The sequence below is a fragment of the Rhinopithecus roxellana genome, chromosome 5, assembly GCF_007565055.1.
Source record: "Rhinopithecus roxellana isolate Shanxi Qingling chromosome 5, ASM756505v1, whole genome shotgun sequence".
NCBI lineage: Eukaryota > Metazoa > Chordata > Mammalia > Primates > Cercopithecidae > Rhinopithecus > Rhinopithecus roxellana.
In genome coordinates, this window is record NC_044553.1 from 163,846,356 (window position 1) to 163,871,454 (window position 25,099).

General features: G+C 63.5%; 1 protein-coding gene across 4 annotated transcripts in view; it reads right to left on the reverse strand.

The window, feature by feature from the left end:
• Window positions 1-1,055: 1,055 nt before the first annotated feature.
• The window catches only part of JAG2 (jagged canonical Notch ligand 2), a 30,265-nt gene continuing 6,221 nt past the window's right edge, over window positions 1,056-25,099 (reverse strand). Inside the window, exons 3-26 of one of the 4 annotated variants that reach the window (XM_030930439.1) lie at window positions 19,113-19,170; window positions 17,084-17,335; window positions 16,908-16,968; window positions 13,223-13,353; window positions 13,000-13,119; window positions 12,689-12,802; window positions 12,346-12,459; window positions 12,081-12,194; window positions 11,955-12,001; window positions 11,694-11,867; window positions 9,179-9,329; window positions 8,947-9,099; window positions 8,755-8,868; window positions 8,337-8,450; window positions 8,142-8,255; window positions 7,812-7,928; window positions 7,537-7,564; window positions 7,364-7,449; window positions 6,605-6,718; window positions 6,379-6,494; window positions 5,701-5,943; window positions 4,886-5,017; window positions 3,532-3,688; window positions 1,056-3,229 (exon numbers count right to left, since the gene is read on the reverse strand). In XM_030930439.1, coding sequence (XP_030786299.1) covers window positions 2,733-3,229; window positions 3,532-3,688; window positions 4,886-5,017; window positions 5,701-5,943; window positions 6,379-6,494; window positions 6,605-6,718; window positions 7,364-7,449; window positions 7,537-7,564; window positions 7,812-7,928; window positions 8,142-8,255; window positions 8,337-8,450; window positions 8,755-8,868; window positions 8,947-9,099; window positions 9,179-9,329; window positions 11,694-11,867; window positions 11,955-12,001; window positions 12,081-12,194; window positions 12,346-12,459; window positions 12,689-12,802; window positions 13,000-13,119; window positions 13,223-13,353; window positions 16,908-16,968; window positions 17,084-17,335; window positions 19,113-19,170 — 3,321 coding nt within the window. In that variant the 3' untranslated portion in view covers window positions 1,056-2,732. The remainder of the gene's footprint in view (window positions 3,230-3,531; window positions 3,689-4,885; window positions 5,018-5,700; window positions 5,944-6,378; window positions 6,495-6,604; window positions 6,719-7,363; window positions 7,450-7,536; window positions 7,565-7,811; window positions 7,929-8,141; window positions 8,256-8,336; window positions 8,451-8,754; window positions 8,869-8,946; window positions 9,100-9,178; window positions 9,330-11,693; window positions 11,868-11,954; window positions 12,002-12,080; window positions 12,195-12,345; window positions 12,460-12,688; window positions 12,803-12,999; window positions 13,120-13,222; window positions 13,354-16,907; window positions 16,969-17,083; window positions 17,336-19,112; window positions 19,171-25,099) is intronic. The other 3 variants (XM_030930440.1, XM_030930442.1, XM_030930441.1) reach the window with 3 other exon arrangements.

A 25,099-nucleotide genomic window follows, 5' to 3' on the forward strand; every position in this document is an offset into this window, starting at 1 on the left:
CCCAGCCCCACCCATGACACCTGCTATACCTGCCGCACCTACTCACTGCTCACTCCATGCCTGATGGGCTCCCATGGGTCTCAGGACAGCCCCTGCCAGGCCCTTGCCTGGGGCCTCCTCCTCAGCTGCTGATGCTATTTTCTATCTCTTGTCCTGTGGGGTAGCCTGGATCATTTCTTCTCACCTATCTTCTAGTTCACAAATTCTCTCTTTAGCAGTGTCTTAAGAGTGGCTGCCAAACTACTTCTGGAGTCTTTAGTTTGAAGGTTGTATTTTTTTTTTTCATTTCCAGAAGTTCTACTTGGTGCTAGGTTGAAGTTTGTTTGGCCTATCGGCTTTTCCAAGCTGTCTTTGAGCACAGCAAGCTTTTTACAATCCATGTCTGAGAATTCCAGTATACTCAGATGCCTCTGCATGCATTTCCTATGGTTTTCAATCATGGTGCCAGGTTCCCCTGTGTGCTTGGTTTGATTGTGGTCTACTCACTGACCTTGAAAAATCATTCATGAGGTGTACAGAGGTCTACGACAAAGGTGATTTGCATTTGGTTCCACCAGGAACCTAGGGAACTGCAAGTTAGGTAAACACCGTTTAAAAGGAAACTCAAAGCCTGACGTCTTTTGGCCAACCTGGTGGTGGGAACACGGGCTTCATATCCACACGAGTCATAGTGTACACGACTCCTCAGGGGCTGCCCTTCTGCCTGAACTGCCTGGCCAACTCCTTGGGGCCAAGGCAGGAGGCGGGTTTAACCCCTGCCCCCACCCTGAGGGCACAAGCCTTGGGCCTGTGAGCAGCCGATGGCAAGCAGGGTCTCCTACCAGCTCCTCTGTGTGTCCCTGCAGACCTGGCTCAATACAGTGGAAGGAGCTGATGGGAGGACTCCAGCCGGAGTGAGAGAGACTGCCCCTGGAGTGCACACCATAGCTCATTTGCATGGCTTCCTGGAGTCCACAGCAGCAGTGCTCACTGGAGTCTGTAGCAGCAGTGCTCAACAGACATCTAGAGTAACTTCTGAGCAACCAGCAGGTCTTAAGGAATTACCAGGTCAAAAATTTTATTCACTCATTCATTTATTCATTTGTTCTGCCTGTGCAAGGCAGCCTCACTCCCAGGCTGTCAGCAGGACTTTTTTCTTCTTTTCTGTACAGATCTGGTTCTTGGCTTTGCTCCTTGACTCAGTTGACCTCCTGCACCTCACAGCAGGGTAAAAACTTGCACGTCACAGACAGCTTGGAGTCGGCCTTCCATGCCCAGCCCTGAGGCCACCATGCCATGTTCCAGTTGGCTCAAGCAGTGAGAGGCAAAACCAGCTCCAGGGCCAGGTGGAAGGGCTGCTTCTCTCCTGCCTCCAGTCTCTCAAATGCTGACCTTGCCTCTGAATGAACAAGCGAAACAAAGGAATAAATGAATGAATAAAAATTCTGAACTGTTAATTCCTTGAGACCTCGATAGGTATTCGTGGGTAAGCAATTTTATACTATTTTATAAAACTGTTCTCAGCTGTTTGTAGTCAGAGTCAGGTGCCAGGTACCTAGAAATTCCCCTCCCCATTCCCAGGAAGGTTTTGGCCAAACGTGCATCCACCAACCTGGCAATGCGTTCGCGGCCCTGGCAGGCCCTGACTCAGCAGGACCGTCTCACCCTCCACAGCCACCACAGCCATGTGGGCCAACACCCAGCACATGCCCCACTGCCTCACTGCCTCTCTGCCAGCGCGGTTCTCCCCCAGTCTGACTCTAAATGCAAAAGGAACAGCACCCAAAGAACAAGGGAGGCCGGAATGTTGACGTTATTAAATCAAATATACAGAGTGCTTCCTTTAATATGTACACATTTACAAAAATGCACTTTCACGACGAGGGGCGGCCGGGGCCGGCAGGTGGGCAGCGCCTGGTGCCACGGCACGCGTGGACAGTTGCGAGGGGTCTGTGTGAAGGCACTTGTCACAAGCTTCAATACTGCCGCCGTCCCAGGAGGGGAGAACTGCGCAGCAGGAAGGGCACTTCTGAAAGCACAGTGGAGAGATCGCTGGAGCGGGCGTTCTGGGCAGGAGGAAGCACAGACGGCAGGCGGGGCGGACTGGCCAGCAAGCGCGAGGTCGACCTGCTGGCCTCAGGCCACGCCAATGACCTCAGGCCCCACTAACAACCACAGGTGTGCCAACAGCCACGGGCCGTGCCGGCGGCCGGGGCCGCATCAATAACCAGGGTCCCACCGACCACCGTAGGTCCCACCAACAGCCACAGGTCCCACTGACAGCCACGAGTCCCACTGACAGCCACAGGCCACACCATCAGCCACGGGTCCCACCGACAGCCATGGGCCACACCAACACAGCCATGGGTCTCACCGGCACTTTGGCCTGGAGCCACAGAGAAACCCGAGTGAGGAATAAAAGGAAGATTCTGTAAACAGTGCACAACCTCTGGTAACAAACGCTACGATTTGGTGAGGACGCAGACACCCTTTGCTCTCTCCTGCCGTACAGCGAGTGCCACGCACGGAAACTTTACAAAAATAGCAACTATCCGAGAATACTCCATTGTTTTCGGCCTGACAGTTACTGAATAATTTATACAAGGTTAAAGAAACGTAGAAAATAAACATTTGTTTTTTGTTTTTAGTGGTTTTTTTACACAAAATAAAGAAACTATGCACATGGCCTTGGCCTCCAGGTCCAGCAGACGGCATGGCTCCCCCCTGGGTCCTGGCCCAGCTGGTGGCCGCCCCTACTCCTTGCCAGTGTAGCGGGCCTCATTGATGCTCCTGACCGCGCGGTTGTCCACTTTGGGGCCCGAGGCCCAGTGGGCCGGCCTCCCTGGCGAGCGGCCAGGATCTTTGGTGAATTTGTGCGAGAGGAACTTCTCCGCCTCCAGGGAGTCCTCCTCACCGCGGCCTAGATCCTCGTCCTCCTCGTCCTCCCTGACGCCCGCGTGGCCAGCCGGCCCGGGCAGCGCCTCGTCCGCCCTGCGCGGCGGCGGTGTGAAGTTCTTGCACTGGTAGAGCACGTCCTTGTGGCCCCCGCCGCTCCACGGGCCGGCCCCCGGCCGTTCGATGGGGTTGCGGATGGGGTTGAGCGGGGCCCACTGGTTGTTGGTGCTCTCCTCCCGCGGCAGCCGGCTCCTCTCCCGCTCTTTCCTGCGCTTGCGTGTCCACCACACGCACAGGACCACACATGCCAGCCACAGCACGCTGAAGGCACCACACAGCACGGGCACCAGCAGACCTGGGGACCAGGGAGAAGAGCCGGTAGGCACTGAGGCCTGGGTGCCTGCAGGTCACTAGCCACACACATCCAGGCCTGGGAGGGCCCTGCTGGCCAGGCGGCCAGGCCCCACCCTCTGGTTCCTGGCTTGTGGGGAGGGTCCCAGGATGAGGGCTGGGAAGGTTGGGTTGTGGGGCTGGGCGGCTGGGGCAGCAGATGCCAGGGGCTTCTTGTTCCTGGTGGCTGGCAGGATCAGCCGGCTCTGTGCCAATGCCTGAGTTGCCCGCCTGGCACCTTCCCAGGGGCCCACCTCCCGTGCTCACCTGTGGAAGAGCTGCCCATAACGACTGTCTCCACCTTGACCTCGGTGACAGCCAGGAGCAGTGAGCCGTTCCCCCGCTGGGTGATGGCGGCCACGATGGCGTGGGCCGCGCCCTGGATCAGGCTGCTGTCAGGCAGGTCCCTCGCAGGGCTGAAGGACTGCGGCAAAGAAAGGCGTTGGGGGGATGGCCCGAGGGCCCCAGGCTCCCAGGAGCCTGCCCCCAATACTGAGGCTCTGGCCACGCTGGAGCATGGTGGGCACACAGGAGAGCCCGGGGTCCTGCAGTGCGGACCTCACCATCAGGCAGGGAGCGGGGAGTGGCAGGGGGAGGACTGGAGGGGTGGAGGGTAGCCCCATTCAGAAGCAGAGGAGAGCCCGGGGTCCTGCGGTGGGGGCCTCACCACCAGGCAGTGAATGGCGGGGGGAAGTGTAGGGGTGGAGGGTGGCCCCGTCCAGGCGCACAGGAGAGCCTGGAGTCCTGCGGTGGGGACCTTACCACCAGGCAGTGAGTCGGGGGGGTGTGGCCCCATTCACTGACACCTGCTCCAAGATGGCCATCCCTTCTCGTCAGCTCCCAGCCCTCACCCCCACCTATGGGCCACGCCCTAAGGGCACCACAAACCTAGTGCCTTCACGAGGCCACAGCAACCCGGGGCTGTGCCCCTGCCTCCACCATGTGCCTGATGGTGCCATGACCCGTGCTGGCATACTTCTCACATCTTCCCCCTGCCCCTACTGCCCTTCCATCACCCAGCAGCACCCACTCATGTCCCCCACCCCATCTGCAGCCTCAGGCACCAAAACACTGCACGTCCCTCCTGTGCCTGGCCATGGCCTCCACATGCCACGCTGTGCCATGGCCACACCCACTGCTCTGCACACACACCCACCACGTTCCAGAACATTCCCTCCCCTCTCCAGGCACATCCCCACCCCAGTCTCACCCAACACCCTTGGTATCCACTCACATCTGACACCCCCCAAGGCCAGGGCAGGTGCCAGTCCCAAAGTAGGCCTCCCAGGGCAGACTGAGCCCACAGACTCTCCTGCTGCCTGTGACGTGGGGACACAGAGGCAAAGACAGAGCAGGGGACCAGGCGAGGATGCAGCTGCAGGGGAAGCGGGCTCCACACCACAGCCCTGCATGTCCCCAATGCTGGCTGGGCCCAGGGAGTAGTTCTACGAGCCTGCAGCATGGGCAGTGAGGCCCCGCAGCCCCAGCCTGGGGAGACATGCCTGCCTGCAGTCCCTCCGCACCATGACTAGCCTCGCCAGAGCCTCTGCCCAGCACAGTCAGGACCTGCATAGGATGGGACCCAGGGCCCACCCAGGTGCTGCTCCCGACTGGCACTCACCACGGCCACCTCCACTGCACTGGCCCCCGAGGACGCCCGGTCGCAGAGCAACACCAGCAGGCGGTCCCGTGCCACAGCCCTCGTAGCTGGCAGGGAGCGGATCCCGGAGCAAATGGCGCCCACCGTGGTGCCCTGGGCAGAGACAGGCAGTGCATGGGCAGGGCAGGGCCGTGAACCTGACACCTATGTCCCTGGACTGGCACTGTGGGTACACGCAGGACACATCCTATAGCCCGCCCAGGAGAGCAAAGCAGGGATGCCAAGGGTCTAGTGGGGACAGCTTCCCACCCGGCTGTGCCCTATACCAGGAGGCAGGAGTGACGGTGCCCACTCGCCTGTCCTCATGGCAGAGCCAGCTCCACCTGCAGGCCAGTGCGGGGAGGAGAGGCGGGGAGGAGAGGCGGGGCGGGGTACAGTGGGTCTCCTCCAGTTCTGAGCCCCTCCTGGGAGACGGGGGCCCAGCTCCAAGCACACAGCAGACAAAGCTGGGTCCTTGGCTAGGGCAAAACTGCCCACAGCGCTGCAGCCCAAGAGCTGGTGTGAGGCAGTCATGGCACCGTCAGTCCAGGCCCTCAGGACAGCTGGACAAATAGGCACCCCCCGCTGGTTGCTCTCCCGGCCTCCTCTGCCACCCACACCTAGTACCAGGCCCAATGCCCCTCTCATCTCACTCTACAGGGCCACTCTCTGTGACCAAGAGTGACTCTGCTCAGCCAACCAGGGCCTCCCTGCCCCACGGGGCTAGGCTTTGGCCATGCCACAAGCAGATGCCAGCGTGTGGCCTCTGCAAGCTCAGATGCCACCAGGCCCCTCACCTGGGGCACATGGTCACGGTTGAAACGCAAGGTGAGGCGGGCGCAGTTATTGTCCAGGTGGCCGGAGCGCGGCAGGCAGGGGGTGCGCGGTGGCTCTTCTGTGCCACACTCCCCCCAGGCCTCACAGGGTGGTCGCAGACACTGGCCTGGAGCCTTCTCCAGGCACCTTTGCCCTGGCGGGCACTGGGCGCTCAGGGCCTCGGGCTGGCCGGCCAGCAGACAAGGCTTCCACCCACACCACACCTGGGCAGTTACGCACAGGAGGGTCAGATGCAGGCACACAGATGAGGACCCACAGGCAGGCACAGGCCCCATGCCAGGGAGGGACACCACCCAGGTCTGTGAGTCCCAGCCCACCCCCAACCCAGGGCTCCCAGGGAGGCAGGCCAAGCCCATCCCCTACCCAGGCCATCCAGGGAGGCAGGCCAAGCTCGACACCAGAAAGGGTAGGCAGAGCAAGGCAGGACCCAGACCAGGCCTCAGTTTTCCCAACTGCACATTGAAGCATGGGGCCTGGCTGAGCTCCCTCCTCCCTGGGTCCCTCAAGTGGGGACAGACAGCTCTCAGCCCATCCTGACCCCAGCACCCGCCTCCTGATCTCACACAGTGGTCAGGGTCAGCGTGCACCAGCCTCGGGCAGGGCAGGGCAGGGCGGGGAGGCTCACGGGCAGCCCGCACCTTGCTGCAGTCACGGCGGCCGTCCAGGCAGCGGCAGCTGTTGCAGTCCTCCACCCAGGAGCTTCCGTGTGGGAACGGAGTGCCCCGGGACCAGCAGGACCTCCCGAACCCGATCACTGTGGGGAGAAGGGGCTCGAGGGTCAGCAGAATGCATGTGGCCCTCGGGGCTGGGTCTCACCCACACCCCCCAACCCGCCCCAGGCCAGGGCAATCACACGGGGCCTACCTTCCTGGCACCGGGGGCCGGCTCGACCGGGGGGGCAGCTACAGCGATACCCGTTGATCTCATCCACACACGTGGCCCCGTAGGCGCAGGGCGAGGACTGGCATTCGTCAATGTCTGCGGGGAGAGCGGCTGCTGCTGAGCACGGTGAACGGCCGCCGCGGGACCGGCATGGTCTCAGGCAGCGGGGAGCCAGTGGCACGTGGGCGCAAGCCCCAGGCCGATGAGAAGCAGCCCCTAGCCCGGCACAGAGGCCTCGCCAGCCCTGCAGGTCCCACCTGCCCCAGCACCCAAGCTGCCGCCTGCCTGAGGCCTTCCTGAGCTCAGCCTGACCCCGGCCCAATAGCACCCTCCTCCATCTGCTTCTGCAGTGGGCCTGTCCCATTCTGGGTTAGCCCCAGCTGCTGCGTTGGACCAGCCAAGGGGTGCTGGACAGACACCTGGGCCAACACCCAGGGACGACAGCCCTGCGGCCACAGAGGGGCCCATGTCAAGCTGCATGCTCCAACCCCCACAGCTCCCTTGGCCCCAGTCTGGTCCCCCGGGCTGGCACGCCCCACTTAGTCACTTGGCAGGGTACACCGCAAGAACGCCACAGGGTACAGTCATGTGGGGAAACTGAGGCTCAGAGAGAGGCAGGAAGTGGCTGTGGCCACACTGCCCTTCAAGGGACGTGGATGTTGATGTCCTCAGACTGCTGACACCTTGGCTGGGCTGGAAGGGCTCCCAGGCTGGGGCTGTCTGTCATCCCAGGCCACTCACTGATGCGGCAGTCAGGTCCCGCGAAGCCAGCCGCACACTCGCAGCGGAACCAGTTGACGCCGTCAACACAGATGCCACCATTGTAGCTGCAGAGCAGAGAGTGGGCATCAGGCGGCCCCCCGTGGTATGCCAAGTCCCACCTACCCCTGCTGCGGCCCCCAGGTGCCACTCACCAAGGCAGAGGGTTGCAGTCGTTGGTATCTGGTTTGGGAGAAGAAGGAGAAGGCAGGGGATCAGTACCCACCCCCAAGCGTGCCAGGCACTGTCCAGGCTGGCTCGGCGTGATCAGGCTGTGGGGCTGGGGAGGGTCATCAAGGAGGGTGCCTTTTGCTGGGGGCAGGGGCAGCCAGGGGAGGGGCTGGCAGAAGGGGATGGGGGGAGAGTCGGGGACAGGGATGTCGTCTGTGGAGAAAAGCGACCCCCGCCCACAGGTCCCTCCCATGCTCACTGTGAGTGCAAGTACGGCCCTCCCAGCCGTCCCGGCAGATGCAGGAGAAGGAGGCCCCGCTGCCCACGCAGGTGCCCCCGTTCACACAGGGGTTGGGCAGGCAGCTGCTGTTCTTGGCTGTAAGGAGAGGAGGAGGAGGGAGCTTCTCACCTGGCCCTGCGCAGGCCCTGGATCTCCATACCACGCCCCCAACCCAGACAGGGCAGACAGACCCAGGGGCAAGCGGCAGGTGTGGCCCTCAAAAAAGACCCCTCGGCCCATCACGCCTGAGGGAGCGGCACCGGGGAGGGCCCATGCCCGGTGGTCACAGGGGCGTCGGGGGCTTCTCACCAACCGCGCAGGTGCTGCCCTTCCAGCCGGGGGGACAGGCGCAGCGGAAGGTGTCCCCGCTGTCGTAGCAGGTCCCGCCGTTGCTGCAGGTGTACGTGTCGCACTGGAACTCGCCTGTGGGCACATGGGCCGCTCAGCAGGCGGGCCCCAGACCGCCAGGGCCAGGGTCGGCGGCCGGGGCCTGTGGGCACTCACGTGAGTGGCAGGTCTTGCCCTTCCAGCCGTCGTCGCACGCGCAGTAGAAGTCGTTGACCAGGTCGTAGCAGCGGCCGCGGCTGTGGCAGGGATCGGGAAGGCAGTCGTTGGGATCTGGGGGCGAGGACGCCGGTCAGCAGGCGGGGGGTCACCGGCGCTCAGGGAGGGCTTCCCGGGGGAGGAAGCCCTGGAGCTGGGCCAGGGGAGGACAGAAAGGGGCAGGGAAGGAACGTCGTGGGGGGTAGCCAGCCCCGGGCATGAGGGCAGCCTGGGATTCCACCCGGTGGTGGCAGCACCCTCTGGCCAGGCCCTTCTGGGTACTGGGCCTGCGGCACCCAGACAGTAGCCCACCTCAGGGTGATGAGGGGCCCACGGGGGTGGAGGCACAGGCCGCGTGGGCGGGTGCTGGAACACTCACTGGTGTCGCAGAGCTCGCCCTCCCAGCCACTGGGGCAGAAGCAGCGGAAGGCGTCCACCTCGTCGATGCACGTGCCCCCATTGCGGCAGGGCTGGCCCAGGCAGTCATCAATGTCTGCAGAGGCAAGCAGGGTGAGCCAGGGCCTCAGGCCAGCCCAGCCCCACCGCCAGCCCGCTGTTCACAGCCACTCACTCTCATGGCAGTAGGTGCCAGTAAAGCCACTGTCACAGACGCAGGAAAAGTTGCCCCCTGGCTGGCTGATGCAGCGTCCATGGGGGCCACACACGCCGGAGGCTGCTGCACCAGGCGCCCCAGGCCCTGCCTCCGACCCGCAGCCGTCGATCACTGTGGCAGGCAGTACGGTCAGGAGTCAGGTCCGCCCCTGCCCACCATCTCCCCCACCACTCCACGCCGCACCCAGCACCTCTGCAGGCCCCGCCAGGGCACGGCTCACGGGGCACGGAGCAGTTCTTGCCACCAAAGTCGTCAGGGCAGGCGCAGTAATAGTCACCCTCTAGGTTATAGCAGCGAGCGCCGTTCCGGCAGGGGCTCGGCTCACAAAGGTCGACATCCACCTGCAGGGTGGGGGATGCCTGTGAGAGCCCAGGCCCAGGCCAGGAACAGAGGCCAGGACTCTTTCCACATGAAGGTAGATCCCTGGGAACCCCCAGGCCCCTCTGCCCTGGGCCTGGCAGTGCCAGCCAGAGTCCAAGACCCCTGCCCACCTGAGACTGCCCAGGCCTTGTCAGCTGAACGCAGATACCTGGGGGCTCCCACCCCCACCTCCACTGCAGCCGAGCTTCCTAAGCGCCCCTCGGGAGGGATGTGGCCTTGGCCCCTGCTGCTGGCAGGAAGGACAGCTCCTGAGCACCTCACACACTGCCTGGCCACCCTCAGAGCCAAGACTGTGGGTCTTTTCCAGGGCCAGCCACTGCCATGCTTACAGGTCCTGAGGTCAGATCCCTGCCCTGGGCTCCAAGAAGCCCTCTGGACAGGAGGCCCATCCCCTGCACCGGAGGCCCACCCTCTGCACCAAGACCAGGTCAGGATCAAGGGCGGCCGAGGGTGGTAGGGTAGGGGGTGGTGGGGAGGCGGGTAACGGGGAGGCGGGTAACGGGGAGGCGGGTAACGGGGAGGAGGGTAACGGGGAGGCGGGTAACGGGGAGGCAGGTAACGGGGAGGCAGGTAACGGAGGCAGGGTTGGGGGAGGTGGGGAAGGGGTGGTAGGGAGGCAGGTAACGAGGAGGCAGGGTTGGGGGAGGTGGGGAAGGGGGTGGTAGGGAGGCAGGTAACGAGGAGGCAGGGTTGGGGGAGGTGGGGTAGGGGGTGGTGGCAGGTACGGGGAGGCAGGTAACGGGGAGGCAGGTAACGGGGAGGCAGGTAACGGGGAGGCAGGTCACGGGGAGGCAGGTCACGGGGAGGCAGGTAACGGAGGCAGGGTTGGGGGAGGTGGGGAAGGGGTGGTAGGGAGGCAGGTAACGGGGAGGCAGGTCACGGGGAGGCAGGTCACGGGGAGGCAGGTAACGGAGGCAGGGTTGGGGGAGGGTGGGGAAGGGGTGGTAGGGAGGCAGGTAACGAGGAGGCAGGGTTGGGGGAGGTGGGGAAGGGGGTGGTAGGGAGGCAGGTAACAGGGAGGCAGGTAACGGAGGCAGGGTTGGGGGAGGTGGGGAAGGGGTGGTAGGGAGGCAGGTAACGAGGAGGCAGGGTTGGGGGAGGTGGGGTAGGGGGTGGTGGGGAGGCAGGTAACAGGGAGGCAGGTACGGGAGGCAGGTAACGGGGAGGCAGGTAACGGGGAGGCAGGTAACGGGGAGGCAGGTAACGGGGAGGCAGGTAACGGGGAGGCAGGTAACAGGGAGGCAGGTAACGGGGAAGCAGGTAACGGAGGCAGGGTTGGGGGAGGTGGGGAAGGGGTGGTAGGGAGGCAGGTAACGGGGAGGCAGGTAACGGGGAGGCAGGTAACGGGGAGGCAGGTAACGGGGAGGCAGGTAACGGAGGCAGGGTTGGGGAGGTGGGGAAGGGGTGGTAGGGAGGCAGGTAACGAGGAGGCAGGGTTGGGGGAGGTGGGGAAGGGGGTGGTAGGGAGGCAGGTAACAGGGAGGCAGGTAACGGAGGCAGGGTTGGGGGAGGGGTGGGGAAGGGGTGGTAGGGAGGCAGGTAACGAGGAGGCAGGGTTGGGGGAGGTGGGGAAGGGGGTGGTAGGGAGGCAGGTAACAGGGAGGCAGGTAACGGAGGCAGGGTTGGGGGAGGTGGGGAAGGGGTGGTAGGGAGGCAGGTAACGAGGAGGCAGGGTTGGGGGAGGTGGGGAAGGGGGTGGTAGGGAGGCAGGTAACAGGGAGGCAGGTAACGGAGGCAGGGTTGGGGGAGGTGGGGAAGGGGTGGTAGGGAGGCAGGTAACGAGGAGGCAGGGTTGGGGAGGTGGGGAAGGGGGTGGTAGGGAGGCAGGTTATTTTAGAGGCGTGGGGAAAGGGGAGGTTGGGGGAGGGGGTCCAGCACCAAAAGATGGTCAGAGAGAGGCGAGAGCATCAGCCCCAAGAGAGACGCCCACTCCGACCCAGGACTCACCCATGACAGGTGTATGCCCGTCCACCATCAGGCACCCACCCTATTCCACATACTCTGCCCACCAGAGCCCCCTGCCCTGCAGTCCCGAGGGAGTGCACAGTTGGACAGATAGGCCTGGGCAGGCAGCAGCCCGGGGGTTCCTAGCCCAGGCCACCAGGAGACCCATCACAAGCGAGGGCCACAAGGGGCCAAGCCTGGTGACCTGTGACAGCCCCGCCTGCCCACCCAGCACCCAGGGGAGGGCTGAGCCTGGGACGCCGTGGGGACAACTCCCCCTGCGGCACTCCCGGGTCACTCAGGCCCCATGGTCGGAGACGAGGCCTGGCCCTACAGCTCCTAGAGCAGCAGGTGGGGCGGAGTGGCCAGGCAGACCTCACCTCACAGAGAGGCCCGGAGAAGCCTTGGGGGCAGTGGCAGCGGAAGCCGTCGGCCAGGTCCTCGCAGAGGCCGCCGCTATGACAGGGGCTGCTGGCACACTCATCTCGTTCCAGCTCACAGTGCCGGCCTCCGAAGCCCCGTGGGCACACGCACTGGTACCCGTTCACCAGGTCCTGGGAGGGCCAGCCAGGTGAGCCTCCCGCAGGTGCCCCGACGGCCCCACAGCACCCACGCCACACCCCCTCCCAGCCCCGCCTCACCTTGCAGGTGCCCCCGTGCTGACACTGCCCGCGACAGTCGTTGACGTCTGGGGGCAGAGGAGCAGGGTCAGAGGCAGGGTCCCATGTGCCTCGGCCCACCCGCCGGCGCCCACCCCCCATACTGACTGATGTGGCAGTTGATGCCCTTCCAGCCCGGGATGCAATCACAGTAATAGCCGCCAATCAGGTTTTTGCAAGAAAAAGCGTTAAGGCACGGCTTCCCTTCACACTCATTGGCGTCTGTGAAAGAGACAAGGGGGAGCCGTGGGGCTCGGGCCCTGCCTGCCCTGCAGCACCGGCACCTGGCGCCCGCAGCCCAGCAGCTCTAGCAGCAGCCCCAGCAGCCCGCATGCGTGGCCCACGTTCCTGTGCACACACTCGGAACCCTTACCCAGCTGGCAGGTAGCCCCCACCCACTGCTCGGGGCAGATGCACTCGAAGCCATCCACCTGGTCCACACAGGTGCCACCGGCCGCACATGGGTTCGAGGCACACTCATCGATGTCTGCAGAGGATGGAGAAAGGTGGGGCCCTGGCAGTGTGAGCCGTGGGGATAAGGTCCCCATGGGCAGGTGGGGCCGCAAGCCTGAGTCTTCCTGCCACTTGTCCTTGCCAAGCCAGCCGCAGCCACACGTGTGGACTTGACCACTGCACCCCATCCCCAGCGAGTTGCCCCACTCCCAGACGCCCACTGATGCCAGGTGGGAGTCCCCCACTCACGCGCAGACACTCACCAAGGGCACAGGTGGGCCCGCTCCAGCCCGATGGGCAGTGGCATTCGAAGCCGGACGGCACCTCATGGCAAGAGCCCCCGTTGGCACATGGGTTGGAGGTGCAGGCATGCTCAGCTGCAGAACCACAGGGAGGGGGCAGAGCTGGCAGCCAGGCCCCCAGCTTGCTACAGGCACACCTCCCCAAGCCCATAGGTTCCCAAGCTGGGGGTCAGGGGCCACCACACAGGAGGCCAGAGGGATGGGGCCTGACCAGCTCCCAAGGGAACCAGTCCCTGCCTGGCCAGAACGTGGGCAGCAGGACCCCCACGTACCCTTCTCACAGTTCCTGCCTGAGTAGCCATCGGGGCAGGTGCAGCGGTACTGGTCGGGCTCAGCGTTGATGCACGTGCCTCCGTTGGTGCACGGGTGATGGCTGCCACAGTAGTTCAGGTCTGGGAGCAGGGGTGGGATGCTCAGGGGAAAAGCCATCCCCCCGCTCCCCGACAACCCACCCTTCGATGGCAGAGCATCAGGCCCGCCACCCCCCACCACTACCTTTGTCGCAGAGCAGGCCGCCCCAGTTGGTCTCACAGTTGCACTGCCAGGGCTCCACGCAGCTGCCGTGCACGCAGCCAGGGTATGGGACACATTTATCGCAGAACCTCCCTTGCCAACCATAGCTGCACCTGGGGGAAGGCGGAGGGGCGCAAGACCCAGTGAGCTGTGGCACCTGAAAGGGTGGCAGAGGAGCCAGGCACAGTCACCCACGCCACACCCAGGGCCGGCGCCTCAGGCCTTGGAACTGGAGCAGCCCGAGCTGCGCAGGGGTTGCGGCCCCGCAGGCCCAGCCCCACTGTCACGGGCATCCCCGGCCGCTGGCTGCTGACGGTCAGCCCCAGCTGTCCCGTCACTCCTCCCTGAGCTATTTTGGGAGTCACCCGTGAGCTGGGCCCCCAGAGCAGGCGCCAGGAAAGGAAGGCCCTGCCGGGACCCCGGGGATGAGAACGCCGGCTCCGACTCACCACGTGCTGCAAGGGCCGGGTGGCACCAGGGGCTGGGCAGGCCGGCAGGCAGCAGGGGAGCACTCCTGGCCCTACCTCGGCCATGTGGCCCTGGGCACAGCACATACCCTCACCCCCACCTCAAAGACAGTCATTTCACTCATTCCCAGTCAAGTCCCACAAGGTACCCATCTCATAGATGGGGCTACTGAGGCCCACAGGCTAGCCTGGGCTGGCCCTGCTCAGGGTAGCTACTGACCCTGCAGGAGCTCCGCCTGCACCCTGGAAACGAGAGGCATCTTGGCCCCCCGGCCACAACCCCCAGACCTCGCCCTGCTCCAGGCTATCAGCCAACATCCCGTCTTGGGAGTCCTCCAGAAGAGGGCAGGTGGCCAGGGTAGAACTTGGCCTGACTCAAGGGTGCCTCCGTCAGGGGAGAGAGCCTGCAATGACGACACCCCAAGGCCCCACGGGCTGCCATCCAGGCCCTGCCGGGACTCCCGGGGGGCCCTTCCCAGAACTCTCCGGTCCTGTAGGATGGGAATGTCATCCAGGCCACGTCACTTCCACACCGGCACCCGCAACACTTTATTTTTGTAAAAGGAAAGAACCACGGCCCTTCCTGAGCCGCCCTCAAGCCGCAGCCAGCACCGAAGGCCTCTCAGCCCCTCAAGCCGCAGCCAGCACCGAAGGCCCATCGGCCCCTCAAGCCGCAGCCAGCACCGAAGGCCCATCGGCCCCTCAAGCCACACAGCCAGCACCGAAGGCCTCTCGGCCCAGCTCCGCTGCCACAAATGGGGAAACCGAGGCTGGGGAGAACGTGTCTCCAGCATCCAGCCCAGCATGGTATCCAGCCTAGCATGCACAGCGGCCCGTGCGGGTGGCCTCGCGTCCTGCCTGGAATTCCTCCTCCATGGACACAGAGACCCAGGCTCGGGGTGGGGCTGTGACACACCTTGGGTCATCCGCCAGGGAGCGCCACAGCCGGGCTCAGAGCCCAGACCTCGTGGGTCCCAAGGGCGTGCTCTCGACCCTGGGCGGGGCAGCCCACGCCAGGCCCCCACCTCCTGGTTTCCCCAGCCAGCAGCCCCAGGGCCCTGGAGAGGCGGCCGCAGGAAGGCATGGCCATCTCCGCAGCATCCGGTGGGGGGGGGCGTCCTGCACTGGAACCTGAGCCGAGGCTGTCAGCAACAGCTGGGCCTCCCCCACAGGGCCAGCAAGAGGGGCAGGCGGGGCTCACCTACTGCCCCCACCCACCAGGCTGGGCCTCCCCCACAGGGCCAGCAAAAGGGGCAGGCCGAGTTCACCTACTGCCCCCACCCACCAGGCTGGGCCTCCCCCACAGGGCCAGCAAAAGGGGCAGGCCGAGTTCACCTACTGCCCCCACCCACCAGGCCCCCCGGACTCCGTCTCCTCATCTTCCTGCGGGGAAAGGGCAGGGATGGCCAGCTTCCCTACTGCCTTCCTCCAGCCTTGGTGGGACATTGCAGCTGCCAGCCAGCCGCCATCCAGAGAGGGTGGCACTGCCATCCAGGTTGTGTGATGCACACTAGGCCAGGCGAGGGTGAGCAGGGCCGACTCCCGTAGGCCTACATCTACATCTGCTCAGACCAGGCCCACCCTGAGGCACTTTCTGAGCTGACTTGAGACTCGCTCAACCTGCCGGGAATCCCTGCGTGTGCAAGTGACCAGGTGGGCGACCCCAGCCCTCCTTGCCTCCCTGCTCTGGGACCGGCCAGGAAAGCTCCTCACAGCCCTCCAGGCTACTCAGCCGTGGGGCCTGTGGAAGGGTCACCCACCTCCCCACCTTGGCTCCCAACTCAGCTGGTTCCCAAACCCCCACTCCTCTCCAAAATGCCATCCTGTGTGATCCTGGGGAAATCACTCAGCCTCACTGTGCCCCAGTGTCCTCGTCCCATGGAGGCAAACCCACTCCTCAGAGGGAGGTTCCAGGACCCCTGAAATCCAAGGCTGGCTGGAGGGTGGTACTCACCTCCACCTGCTGTCTCTCCACCCACTTGCACCCTCTCTCGGGCTCCCCAGCTTGCTCACACACAGTAAGCACCATGGCTCAAAGCCCATGCCCACCCCAGACCCTGGGCCCCAGCCCCTCTGGATCACCCCCGTGACTTCTCTGCTCCACTCTAGGGCAAAGCTGCCAGTCCCCCGGCTGGATCCCCCTACACCCTGGTCCAGGTCCAGAGGCCTCCACTGTCTGGACTTAGCTGCAGGACCCCAACCACTCCCTCGTGGAGGCCCTTGCTGGCTCCTCATCCATCCGCCCTGACCTGCGGCAGCTGGGACTTGCTTCTTGGCCTCTCTCCTCTCTGTCTTTCCCCCTTCGCTGTCTGGGCTTTCAACACTGCCTGAATGCCACAGGCCCCCTCCAGGCCCCGCGGGGCTGAGGCCTGGCCTCTCCCACGAGCTTTCTGGGTATCTCCGGGGACAGGGCAGGCATTGCCTCTCCACATCCCCCTAACCTCTGCCCGCCTGCTCCTCTGCGGCAGTCCTCCTTCAGTCACGATGGCTCCACTACGCAGCAGCGTGGGGTTCTTCCTGACCCCAGACTCTTCCTCCTTGATCAAATCCATCCACAAACCCCTGGGCTCCAACCCAGGATGTCTGCAGGACCCGAGCCCCTCTTCCGCTTCCGCTGGCCCCTGCCCCCAAACCCCCACATGGCCCACAGCGGCCTCCTCCTCACAGCCTGCCTCTCACAGCCTCCCGTCTGGTGCTTCCCCACTCAACAGCTACCACAGCCTTCCCCCCCACCTTGCCCATCTACAAACCTGCCAGCAGCCCCTTCCTCTCTCCCTGGTCCTGCAGGCCTCATCTCCCACCACCAGTCTGCTCTGCCACCCCTTCCTGCTGGTCTCACTTGCCGGCCACTTGCCACCCACCCCCTCCACATGGACAGGGTTACTGTGTCCTCTGCCCGTGCCCCATCTTCCAGTGGCCTGCAGCCTCCAGGTCTCTGCCCCTTGGTGACATGACTGTCCATCCAGCCTCCCCAATCTCTCCTCACCGTCCTCACAGGGCTGCTGCCATCAGACATATCCCATGCTCAGACACGCACCTACTACACTAAGGAGCGTCCCGAGCACACGGCCCGGCTCTCACAGGCTGTGCGCCCGACCTCCAGCCAGCGCCGGGTGACTCCTGAGAGCAAGGCTGCGTGTGCCAGCAAGGATGTGAGGGCAAAGGGTGTGAGGGCCAAGGTGGGCCGGCGGCACACTCACCTGCACTCCCCAGGCACGGTGCATCCCCCGTGGAGCAAATTACACCCTTGTTTACACACAGCTGCGAACAGAGAGGAGCGAGAGGCACAGCTGCAGCCAGCCTGGCGGCAAAGCCTGTGCCCAGGGCCCTGCCCAAGACCCTCCCTGCCCTCCACGTGGCCCGGCGGCCCCCTCACCTTCCTTGCACTCCTTCCCCATCCAGCCATCCATGCAGGCCTTGTTGCCATACTGGTCGCAGGTGTAGTGGCCAAAAAAGTCGTTGCGGGGCCGGCAGAATTTGTTGCAGGTGGCGCTGTAGTAGTTCTCATCACAGCGCACACGGATCTGCAGCTCCAGGTGCGCCACGTGACCGCTGAAGTGCAGGCTCTTCCAGCGGTCCTCCGGGTTGATCATGCCAGCATGCGACACTCGCTCGATCAGCAGCTCCTCTTGGGGAGGCGGCACAGTCAGCACAGGCCAGAGAAACCAGCCCAGCCAGGTGGCCTCCAAGAACAACGGGGACGGGGCAGAAGTCTGCGGCCGCGGCAAGGCCGGGGCACAGCAGGCAGCAGCAGCACTCTGAGGGCAGGGCCCCTGGCCACACTGCTACAGAAAGCTCAGGGCCCCGAGAGGCCTATCCCTCCCGCCACCAAGCCTGCGCTCCTGCTCCCACCCTAAACGCAGAGGGCTGGGGGGCCCAGCTAGGGGCAGGGGGTCCTGCAGGGAGGGCTGCTGAGACCACGGGCTCCGCAGAGAAGGCATGACTGCTGCCAGGGGGTGAGTCCCGTATCCCACACCTGTGCCCACCCACCCACAGCCCTGCTCCAACACCTGCACACAGCTGGGCACCATGTCCAGCCCTCGCCAGCACAGGCATGGCGCTCAGTTGCCCTCCCCTCTCCTGTGCTGTGACTTGCTCTCAGAAGTGCCAAACACTGCTACCGTCCCCACCTTAAAACAACCCTCCCCTCAGGCCCCCAAGACACGCATAGGTCCTGAGACCTGCCGGCTAAGCCTCACTTTAAGTAAGACAACGGGAGACCAGGGGCCAGGGGCACCGCAGCTGCTGGCGCTGGTATACAAAGTCCGTGATGCCGGCCCCTGCGCTTCGGCACAGGCTGGATGTTTTCCACAATAAAAGGTGAACAGGTCCTCCAGACCCCACCTCTCCCGCCTCATGGGCCAAGGCCTGGGAGGACACTGAGCTGGCCCACTCCCCAAGGGGCCTCCCGGCCGCCCCAGCCTCTCCAGGCCCACGTCATCAAGAGCCCTGACGACCTAACTTGGGCCACAGCCCAACTGTCCCCCTGCCACCACCTCAGGGAACACCATTGCCCTGAGTCGCTGGGGTCCCCACAGCTGCTGCTCCCCACCTGGGCACCCCTGCCAGCCATCCCTGCCCTGTAAACAGCCCCTCCACTCTGCTGGCAGCCAGGATGCCCTGGCCCTGCTCTCTCTCACCACCTCCAACCCGTTGGCCAACCCCTTGTCTCCACTTCTGAGAGCAGCCAGAGTCTCTCTCATCCCCTCAGACTGCTCCTGGTCCAGGTCGCCCTGACACGCCCAGATTCATGGCGCAGCTCCTCCTCAGTCTCCATTCTGGCCCCACAGCGCCCCCTCCATAAGGTAGCCAGAGCTTGCCAGACAGAGCCCGTGTCTTCTCAGTGGCGTGCCAGCCCCCATGATCTGGGCCTGGCCCCGGCGGCCCCTCCTGCACAGCAAGCCCGCTCCTGCCTAAGCCTTCACATGAGCAGCTCCCTCAGCCTGTGGGTAATTCCACATCCAGCCATGAAAGTCATCCCCCCATTGCCCCTGCGGGGCCCTGCAGAGCCCCTGCCCAGGTCAGCCAGCTAGCAGGTGAGCCTCAAGGAGAGGGCCACCAAGGCTCCATGCTCCAGTACAGACAGGTAGAGGGGGCCACAAAGCCAGAGAGACACTCAAGGGTGTCCTCTCCACAAAGTCACTGATGTGGGCCCCAAAAGAGCACACCCAATAGGAGAACAACATAGGCAAAGCCAGGGGAAGAGAGTGGGGAAGAGAGTGCATGCACAGTTCCGCAAGTCCCAAACGTGGCAGAGCTTCCTGGCAGCCAAAGCAAAAAGGGAAACAGCACACATGACCCTCAGAGTAAAGAAAGGCTTTGTCCCAAGCAGGCAGAGGACATGGGCCCTGCCACAGGTGTCCTGAAGCTGAGAGGCGCTGCCACCTGGCCCAGGGCTCACTCACCATTCGGGGTGGTATCGTTGTCCCAGTCCCAGGCCTCCACGATGAGGGTGAAAGAGCGCTGCAGATATGGAGAGGCGGGTCAGGTGCCTGAGGCCACACCTGCCTGCTTTATTCAGGGTGGGACAGGGCCCAGGGCTCCAACCTGCCCCCGGGTCTGCCAGGCTCTGGCCTTTCCTCCCCAGCCAGGGACCCCCTCCTAGAGTCCTCACAGGACCCACCACCCCTCCTCGTCCTCAGGCCACATCCTCTGCAGACCCCAAAATAACCCAGCTCAAGGGAGGGAGACTGCCCCTCCAGGCCATGTGGGCTCAGGGGCCTGGGTTCCCTACCGCTGGGATGCCAGAGGCCCAGCCTGCCCTGAGCTGGGTCAAGTCAGCATGGAGCACAGGAAGAGTGACCAGGGGGAGAGGTGGGCGAGGGGCAGCCTGGCTGGAGTGGCCACAGACTGGGGCCCTGCAGGCAGCCGGGACCTGAGCGTTTCCGGTGGAACGCCCCTTGGTGCCTCACTGGGGGTGACCACGCGAGAGAATGTGCGGCCCCATCGCCACGCCGGCAGCCTCCACCAGGTGCACGGGGTGGCCAAGTACAGGGCACCCAGCCAGAGTCCCTAACAGGCCCGAGCTCAGGTCCTGCAGGTACATAGCACACAGGCAAACCCACACCCACTTCCACCCCCACACAGGACAGGTGGCAGGAGAAGCCCCTGCAGTACAGTTGGGGAAACTGAGGCCAAGAGGTCCTGGGACTGCCCAGCACAGCCTCAGACCATGGCCACTACTCCCCCTCTGCCCCTGGGCCACCTGGCCCTTGTACCCTAGCCATGGTGACAGGCGATGCTGTCAGCCAAGCAAAGAGACCACAGGGCTGGCCCCCTGCTCCACCTAGTGCAGTCCACGGAGACTGTCACTCACAGGCATGCTCAGACAGGTGGGACCCCCAGAACATGCCCTGTACTGCCCAGCACTGGGTATCCACATGCCACAGCCTCTCAGCCCTCACTGCCCAGGAATCCCACAGCTCCACCCCTGGTGTGCCTGTGGCCCCTGAGCCCAGCCCTGGCTCCATCTGGGTAGGGCCCACAGGAGGGGGCTGGGGCTGAGCCACCTCCAGGCCTGCTGGCTTCCCACCCCAGGGGATGCTGCATTGGGCAGTGTCCGGGCAGGCCAGGCTCCTCCATCCCTCAGCGCCCCCCATCCACCCAGCCCCAAAGCCTGGCTATGGTGGGGAAAATCATACTTCCCCAGCAAGGCCCAACCCCACGCCTGCCAGCCCCTCCCTGGTCACCACCCCACCCCTGCCCCAGTGCCTCAGCCCCATCCAGCTAAGGACAGGCCTGGCCTCCCAAGATGTCTCAGAAGACTATACTCCCACGTCCAGCCCCTCCCCTAACCAACCTGCTGCCAGCCACACCCAGCCCAGCCTCCAGGACCCCCACCTAGTCTCCCGCCCCACACCTCCGATTGTCCCTCAAATATGGACACCTAGGGCCCAACACAGCAGCCAACCCTGGCCTCCCTTCCTGAGCCCCTGCCTGCAGAACACCCAGGGATGGACCGAGGAGCCTCACCCAGCTGGAAGCACAGGATGGAAGTGGGGAGCCATCCCCAACACGCTCCTAGAACCCTCCCTAGCCACGTCAAGCTGTCACCCTCAGGCCCTCAGTCCCACCTCTTAAGTCTCCCTTAAACCTGTTTTCCCACATCCGCCACGGCACCGCCAGGCCACGGGGCCCAGTCCCCGCCCATCTCCGAGGCTACCAGGGTCTGCAAACCTCTGCCTACAGGCACCAGACGATCCCCAGAGCTCTGTCCATGTGCCTCCCACGGCTCCATCCACACCCCACACAGAGCTCCATCCACACCCCCCAGAGCTCAGTCCACACCCCCCAGAGCTCAGTCCACACCCCCAATAACTCAATCCACATCCCCCAACAGGTCTCCGTCCGCACCCCCCAAAGAGCTGCATCCACACCCCACCAAGAGCTCCGTCCACACCCCCCAATAGGCTCCATCCACACTCCCCAACAGGGCTCCGTCCACACCCCCAAAAAGCTGCATCCACACCCCACCAAGAGCTCCGTCCACACTCCCCAGGGCTCCATCCATACCCCCAACACGCTCCAACAGGTTCTGTCCACACCTCCCCAGAGCTCGGTCCACACCCCACAAAGACCTCCATCCACACTACCCCCAGGGCTCTGTACACTCCCGAAGAGTTCCACCCACACGCCGCCAAGAGCTCCATCCATATTCCCCGCAAGGCTCCATCCACACCCCCACCGGACTCTGTCCACCCCACCCCCAGCGCTCTGTCTACAACCCCCACCAGGGCTCTGTCTACACCCCCCGAGAGCTCTGTCCACAAACCGCCCCCATCAGCTCCAGCCACACCCCACAAAGAGCTCCATCCACACCCCCGAGAGCTCTGTCCACACCCTCCCAGCTCACAGCACCCTTGGGGCTCCCGAGATTCCCGCCCATCCCCACCCACCCACCCCAGCCTATCCACCCGTCTGCCAGGAGCACCATCCTTGCAGCTGCACCTGGCCAAGCCCTTCCCCACCCCTGGTGACAGCTGGAGCAACCAGCCGCTTCCCAGGCACCGGGCATTTGGCTCCTTCCTTCCTTCATTCACTCATGTCACGTGTGCAGCAGGCATGCCTCTGCCACCAAGGATGACAACCTATGGCCAGCGGGGCTCGGGGAAAGCAGCAGGGGGCAGGGGCTGTCGTTCTAATAAGGCCAGGCCAATGGGTCACGGTGGCTCACACCTGTAATCCCAGCACTTTAAGAGGCCGAGGCAAGCAGATCACCTGAGGTCAGGAGTTCAAGACTAGTCTGGTCAACATAGTGAATCCCCACTTCTACTAAAAATACAAAAATTAGCCAGCCATGGTAGCAGGCATCTGTAATCCCAGCTACTCGGGAGGCTGAGGCAGGAGAATCACTTCAACTCAGGAGGCAGAGAGGTTGCAGCGAGCCGAGATCGCACCATTGCACTCCAGGGCAACCAGGGCGAAACTCCGTCTCAAAAAAGGAAAAAAAAAACAAGGCCAGGCTTTGAAGGGGTGGTGTTGGGAATGAGGCTGCAGAGCATGAGGAAGTGAAGGAGCTGCCTCACAGAGCCCACAAGGAAGCCCAGGGGCTGAGAACGCATAGCCCACGGGGACAGTGGGGTCATACCATAGGGATCGAGACCCCAGCACGGACTTCCTTCCTGAGGCTAAGCAAAGTGGATGGCTGTCGGGGGTCGCAGTGAGGTCTGTTATTGGGGGTCTGAGTGAGGACTGCTGGGGGTCTGAGTGAGGTCTGTTGTTGGGGGTCTGAGTAAGGACTGTTGTTGAGGTATGAGTGAGGACTGCTGGGGGTCTGAGGTCTGTTGTTGGTCTGAGTAAGGACTGTTGTTGGGGTATGAGTGAGGACTGCTGGGGGTCTGAGGTCTGTTGTTGGTCTGAGTAAGGACTGTTGTTGGGGTATGAGTGAGGACTGCTGGGGGTCTGAGGTCTGTTGTTGGTCTGAGTAAGGACTGTTGTTGGGGTATGAGTGAGGACTGTCGGGGGTATGAGTGAGGTCTGTTGTTGGGGGTCTGAGTGAGGACTGTTGTTGGGAGTCTGAATGAGGACTGTTGTTGCGGGTCTGAGTGAGGTCTGTTGGGGGTCTGAGTGAGGTCTGTTGTTGGTCTGAGTAAGGACTGTTGTTGGGGTATGAGTGAGGACTGCTGGGGGTCTGAGGTCTGTTGTTGGTCTGAGTAAGGACTGTTGTTGGGGTATGAGTGAGGACTGTCGGGGGTCTGAGTGAGGACTGTTGTTGGGGGTCTGAGTGAGGACTGTTGTTGGGAGTCTGAGTGAGGACTGTTGTTGGGGGTCTGAGTGAGGACTGTTGTTGGGAGTCTGAGTGAGGTCTGTTGGTCTGAGGACTGTTGTTGGGGGTCTGAGTGAGGACTGCTGGGGGTCTGAATGAGGACTTGTTGGGGGTCTGAGGACTATTGTTCGGGCTCTGAGTGAGGACTGCTGGGGGTCTGAGGACTGTTGTTGGGGGTCTGAGTGAGGACTGTTGTTGGGGGTCTGAGTGAGGACTGTTGTTGGGGGTCTGAGTGAGGACTGTTGTTGGGGGTCTGAGTGAGGACTGTTGGGGGTCTGAGGACTGTTGCTGGGGGTCTGAGTGAGGTCTGTTGGGGTTCTGAGGACTGTTGTTGGGGGTCTGAGTGAGGTCTGTCGGGGTCTGAGTGAGGAATGTTGGGGGTCGAGTGAGGTCTGTTGTTGGGGTCTGAGTGAGGACTGGGACCCACCAGGCTTTAACAGTCACTCTAGCCACTGGACAGGAACCAGCAGGGCCAGGAAGCGGCAATAGTGAGGTGAGAGGATGGGGCCAGCATGGGTCTGAGAGCAGCTCCGGCCACAGGGCAGGCAGAGGAAAGCCAGGCCTCCCGGTCTCCCGGTACAGCCACACCTGAGCTTCAGGGCCAGCAGGGAGCTCCTCTCAACTCCCAGGAAACCTCATGCCAGCCACTCAGGTAAGATTACTGCCACCTTTGCCTGAGCCCAAGGCTCCGGTTACCTGCTCCCGCAGGGACGTGCGCCTGCCCGCCCGCTGAGAGGGCCTCACCGCCCGCCAGCTGGGGTCCCTACACCTGGATGGCAGGAAGTCATCCAGAGCGAACCTGAGCCGGCTGACAGGGCGGTACCTGCCTCACCCCACCTGCCAGCCCTCCCAGCTCCTCTTCTTCCCCAGGGGCCAGCCTCCAGGACTCATTTGCCTCCTCTGTGAATAGCAACCTCTCACCCCCATCCTTCCAGGACTCAGTTGCCTCCTCTGGGAATAGCAACCTCTCACCCCTGTCCTTCCTGCCTGACAGGCCATGGTCTGGGACAGGGTTTTGTCAACACCAAACCCCTAGAACACAGGAGGGACAACAGCGCCTGGGTTGGGTGGGGGGTGAGGGGGTATGTTGCCCTTCTAGGAATGGGGCTGGGACATGTGAGGATGTGGGCCTGGTGCTGGCAGGGGCAACAGGGGCTGGGTGGACTGGGGATCTGGGGACAGGTCAGATACCCATCACCTGCCCAGGTTCCCCAGCAAGCAGGGAGAGGAACCAAGGCCCTCCCTCGAGGCCAGCCTAGCAGGGCTATGCCCCTGCCTAGCCTCTGGAGGCCAAGGGGGAAGGGCTTCATCCCTGCAGGCCCAGCTAAGCCTCTCCCTGCAAGCCTGGCCTGACCCACCCCCACCGCACAAGCAGACCCCCAGCCCAACTTCATCTCCCACCATCTGATTGCCTCCTCCCCAGCCCAAACCCTCAAGGCTAAGTCTAAACCCCTCCTCCTGTCCCCAGGCAGGGGCAAAAGCAGTGGCACAAGTCAGAGGACAGGCAGACAAGGCAATAGATGTTCCACCCCAGGCCAGGGCACCTCAAAGCCCAGAGTATCCCACAGCCCAGGGCACTGCATGGCCCAGCATACTCCAAGACCCAGGGTACCCCAGGTCCAGGGTACCCCAAGACCCAGGACACCCAGGTCCAGGGCATCCCAAAGCCCAGGGTACCCCAGAGCCCCAAAGCACTGCATGGCCCAATATACCCCAAGACCCAGGGTACCCCAGGTCCAGGGTACCCCAAAGTCCAGGGTATCCTAGGTCCAGCACCCCCAAAGCCCAGGGTACCCCAAAGCCCAAAGCACTGCATGGCCCAATATACCCCAAGACCCAGGGTACCCCAGGTCCAGGGTAACCGAAAGTCCAGGGTATCCTAGGTCCAGGGCCCCCAAAGCCCAGGGTACCCCAGAGCCCAAAGCACTGCATGGCCCAGCACACCCCAAGGTCCAGGGCACCTTAAAGCCCAGGATGCCTCAGGCCCAGAGCACCCAAAGCACAGAGTACCCCACAGCCCAGGGCATCCAAGATCCAGTACACCCCACAGCCTTGTGTACCCCATGACCCAGTGCACCCCCAGTCCAGGGCACCCCAAACCTCAGGGCACTTCAAGTCCAGGGCACC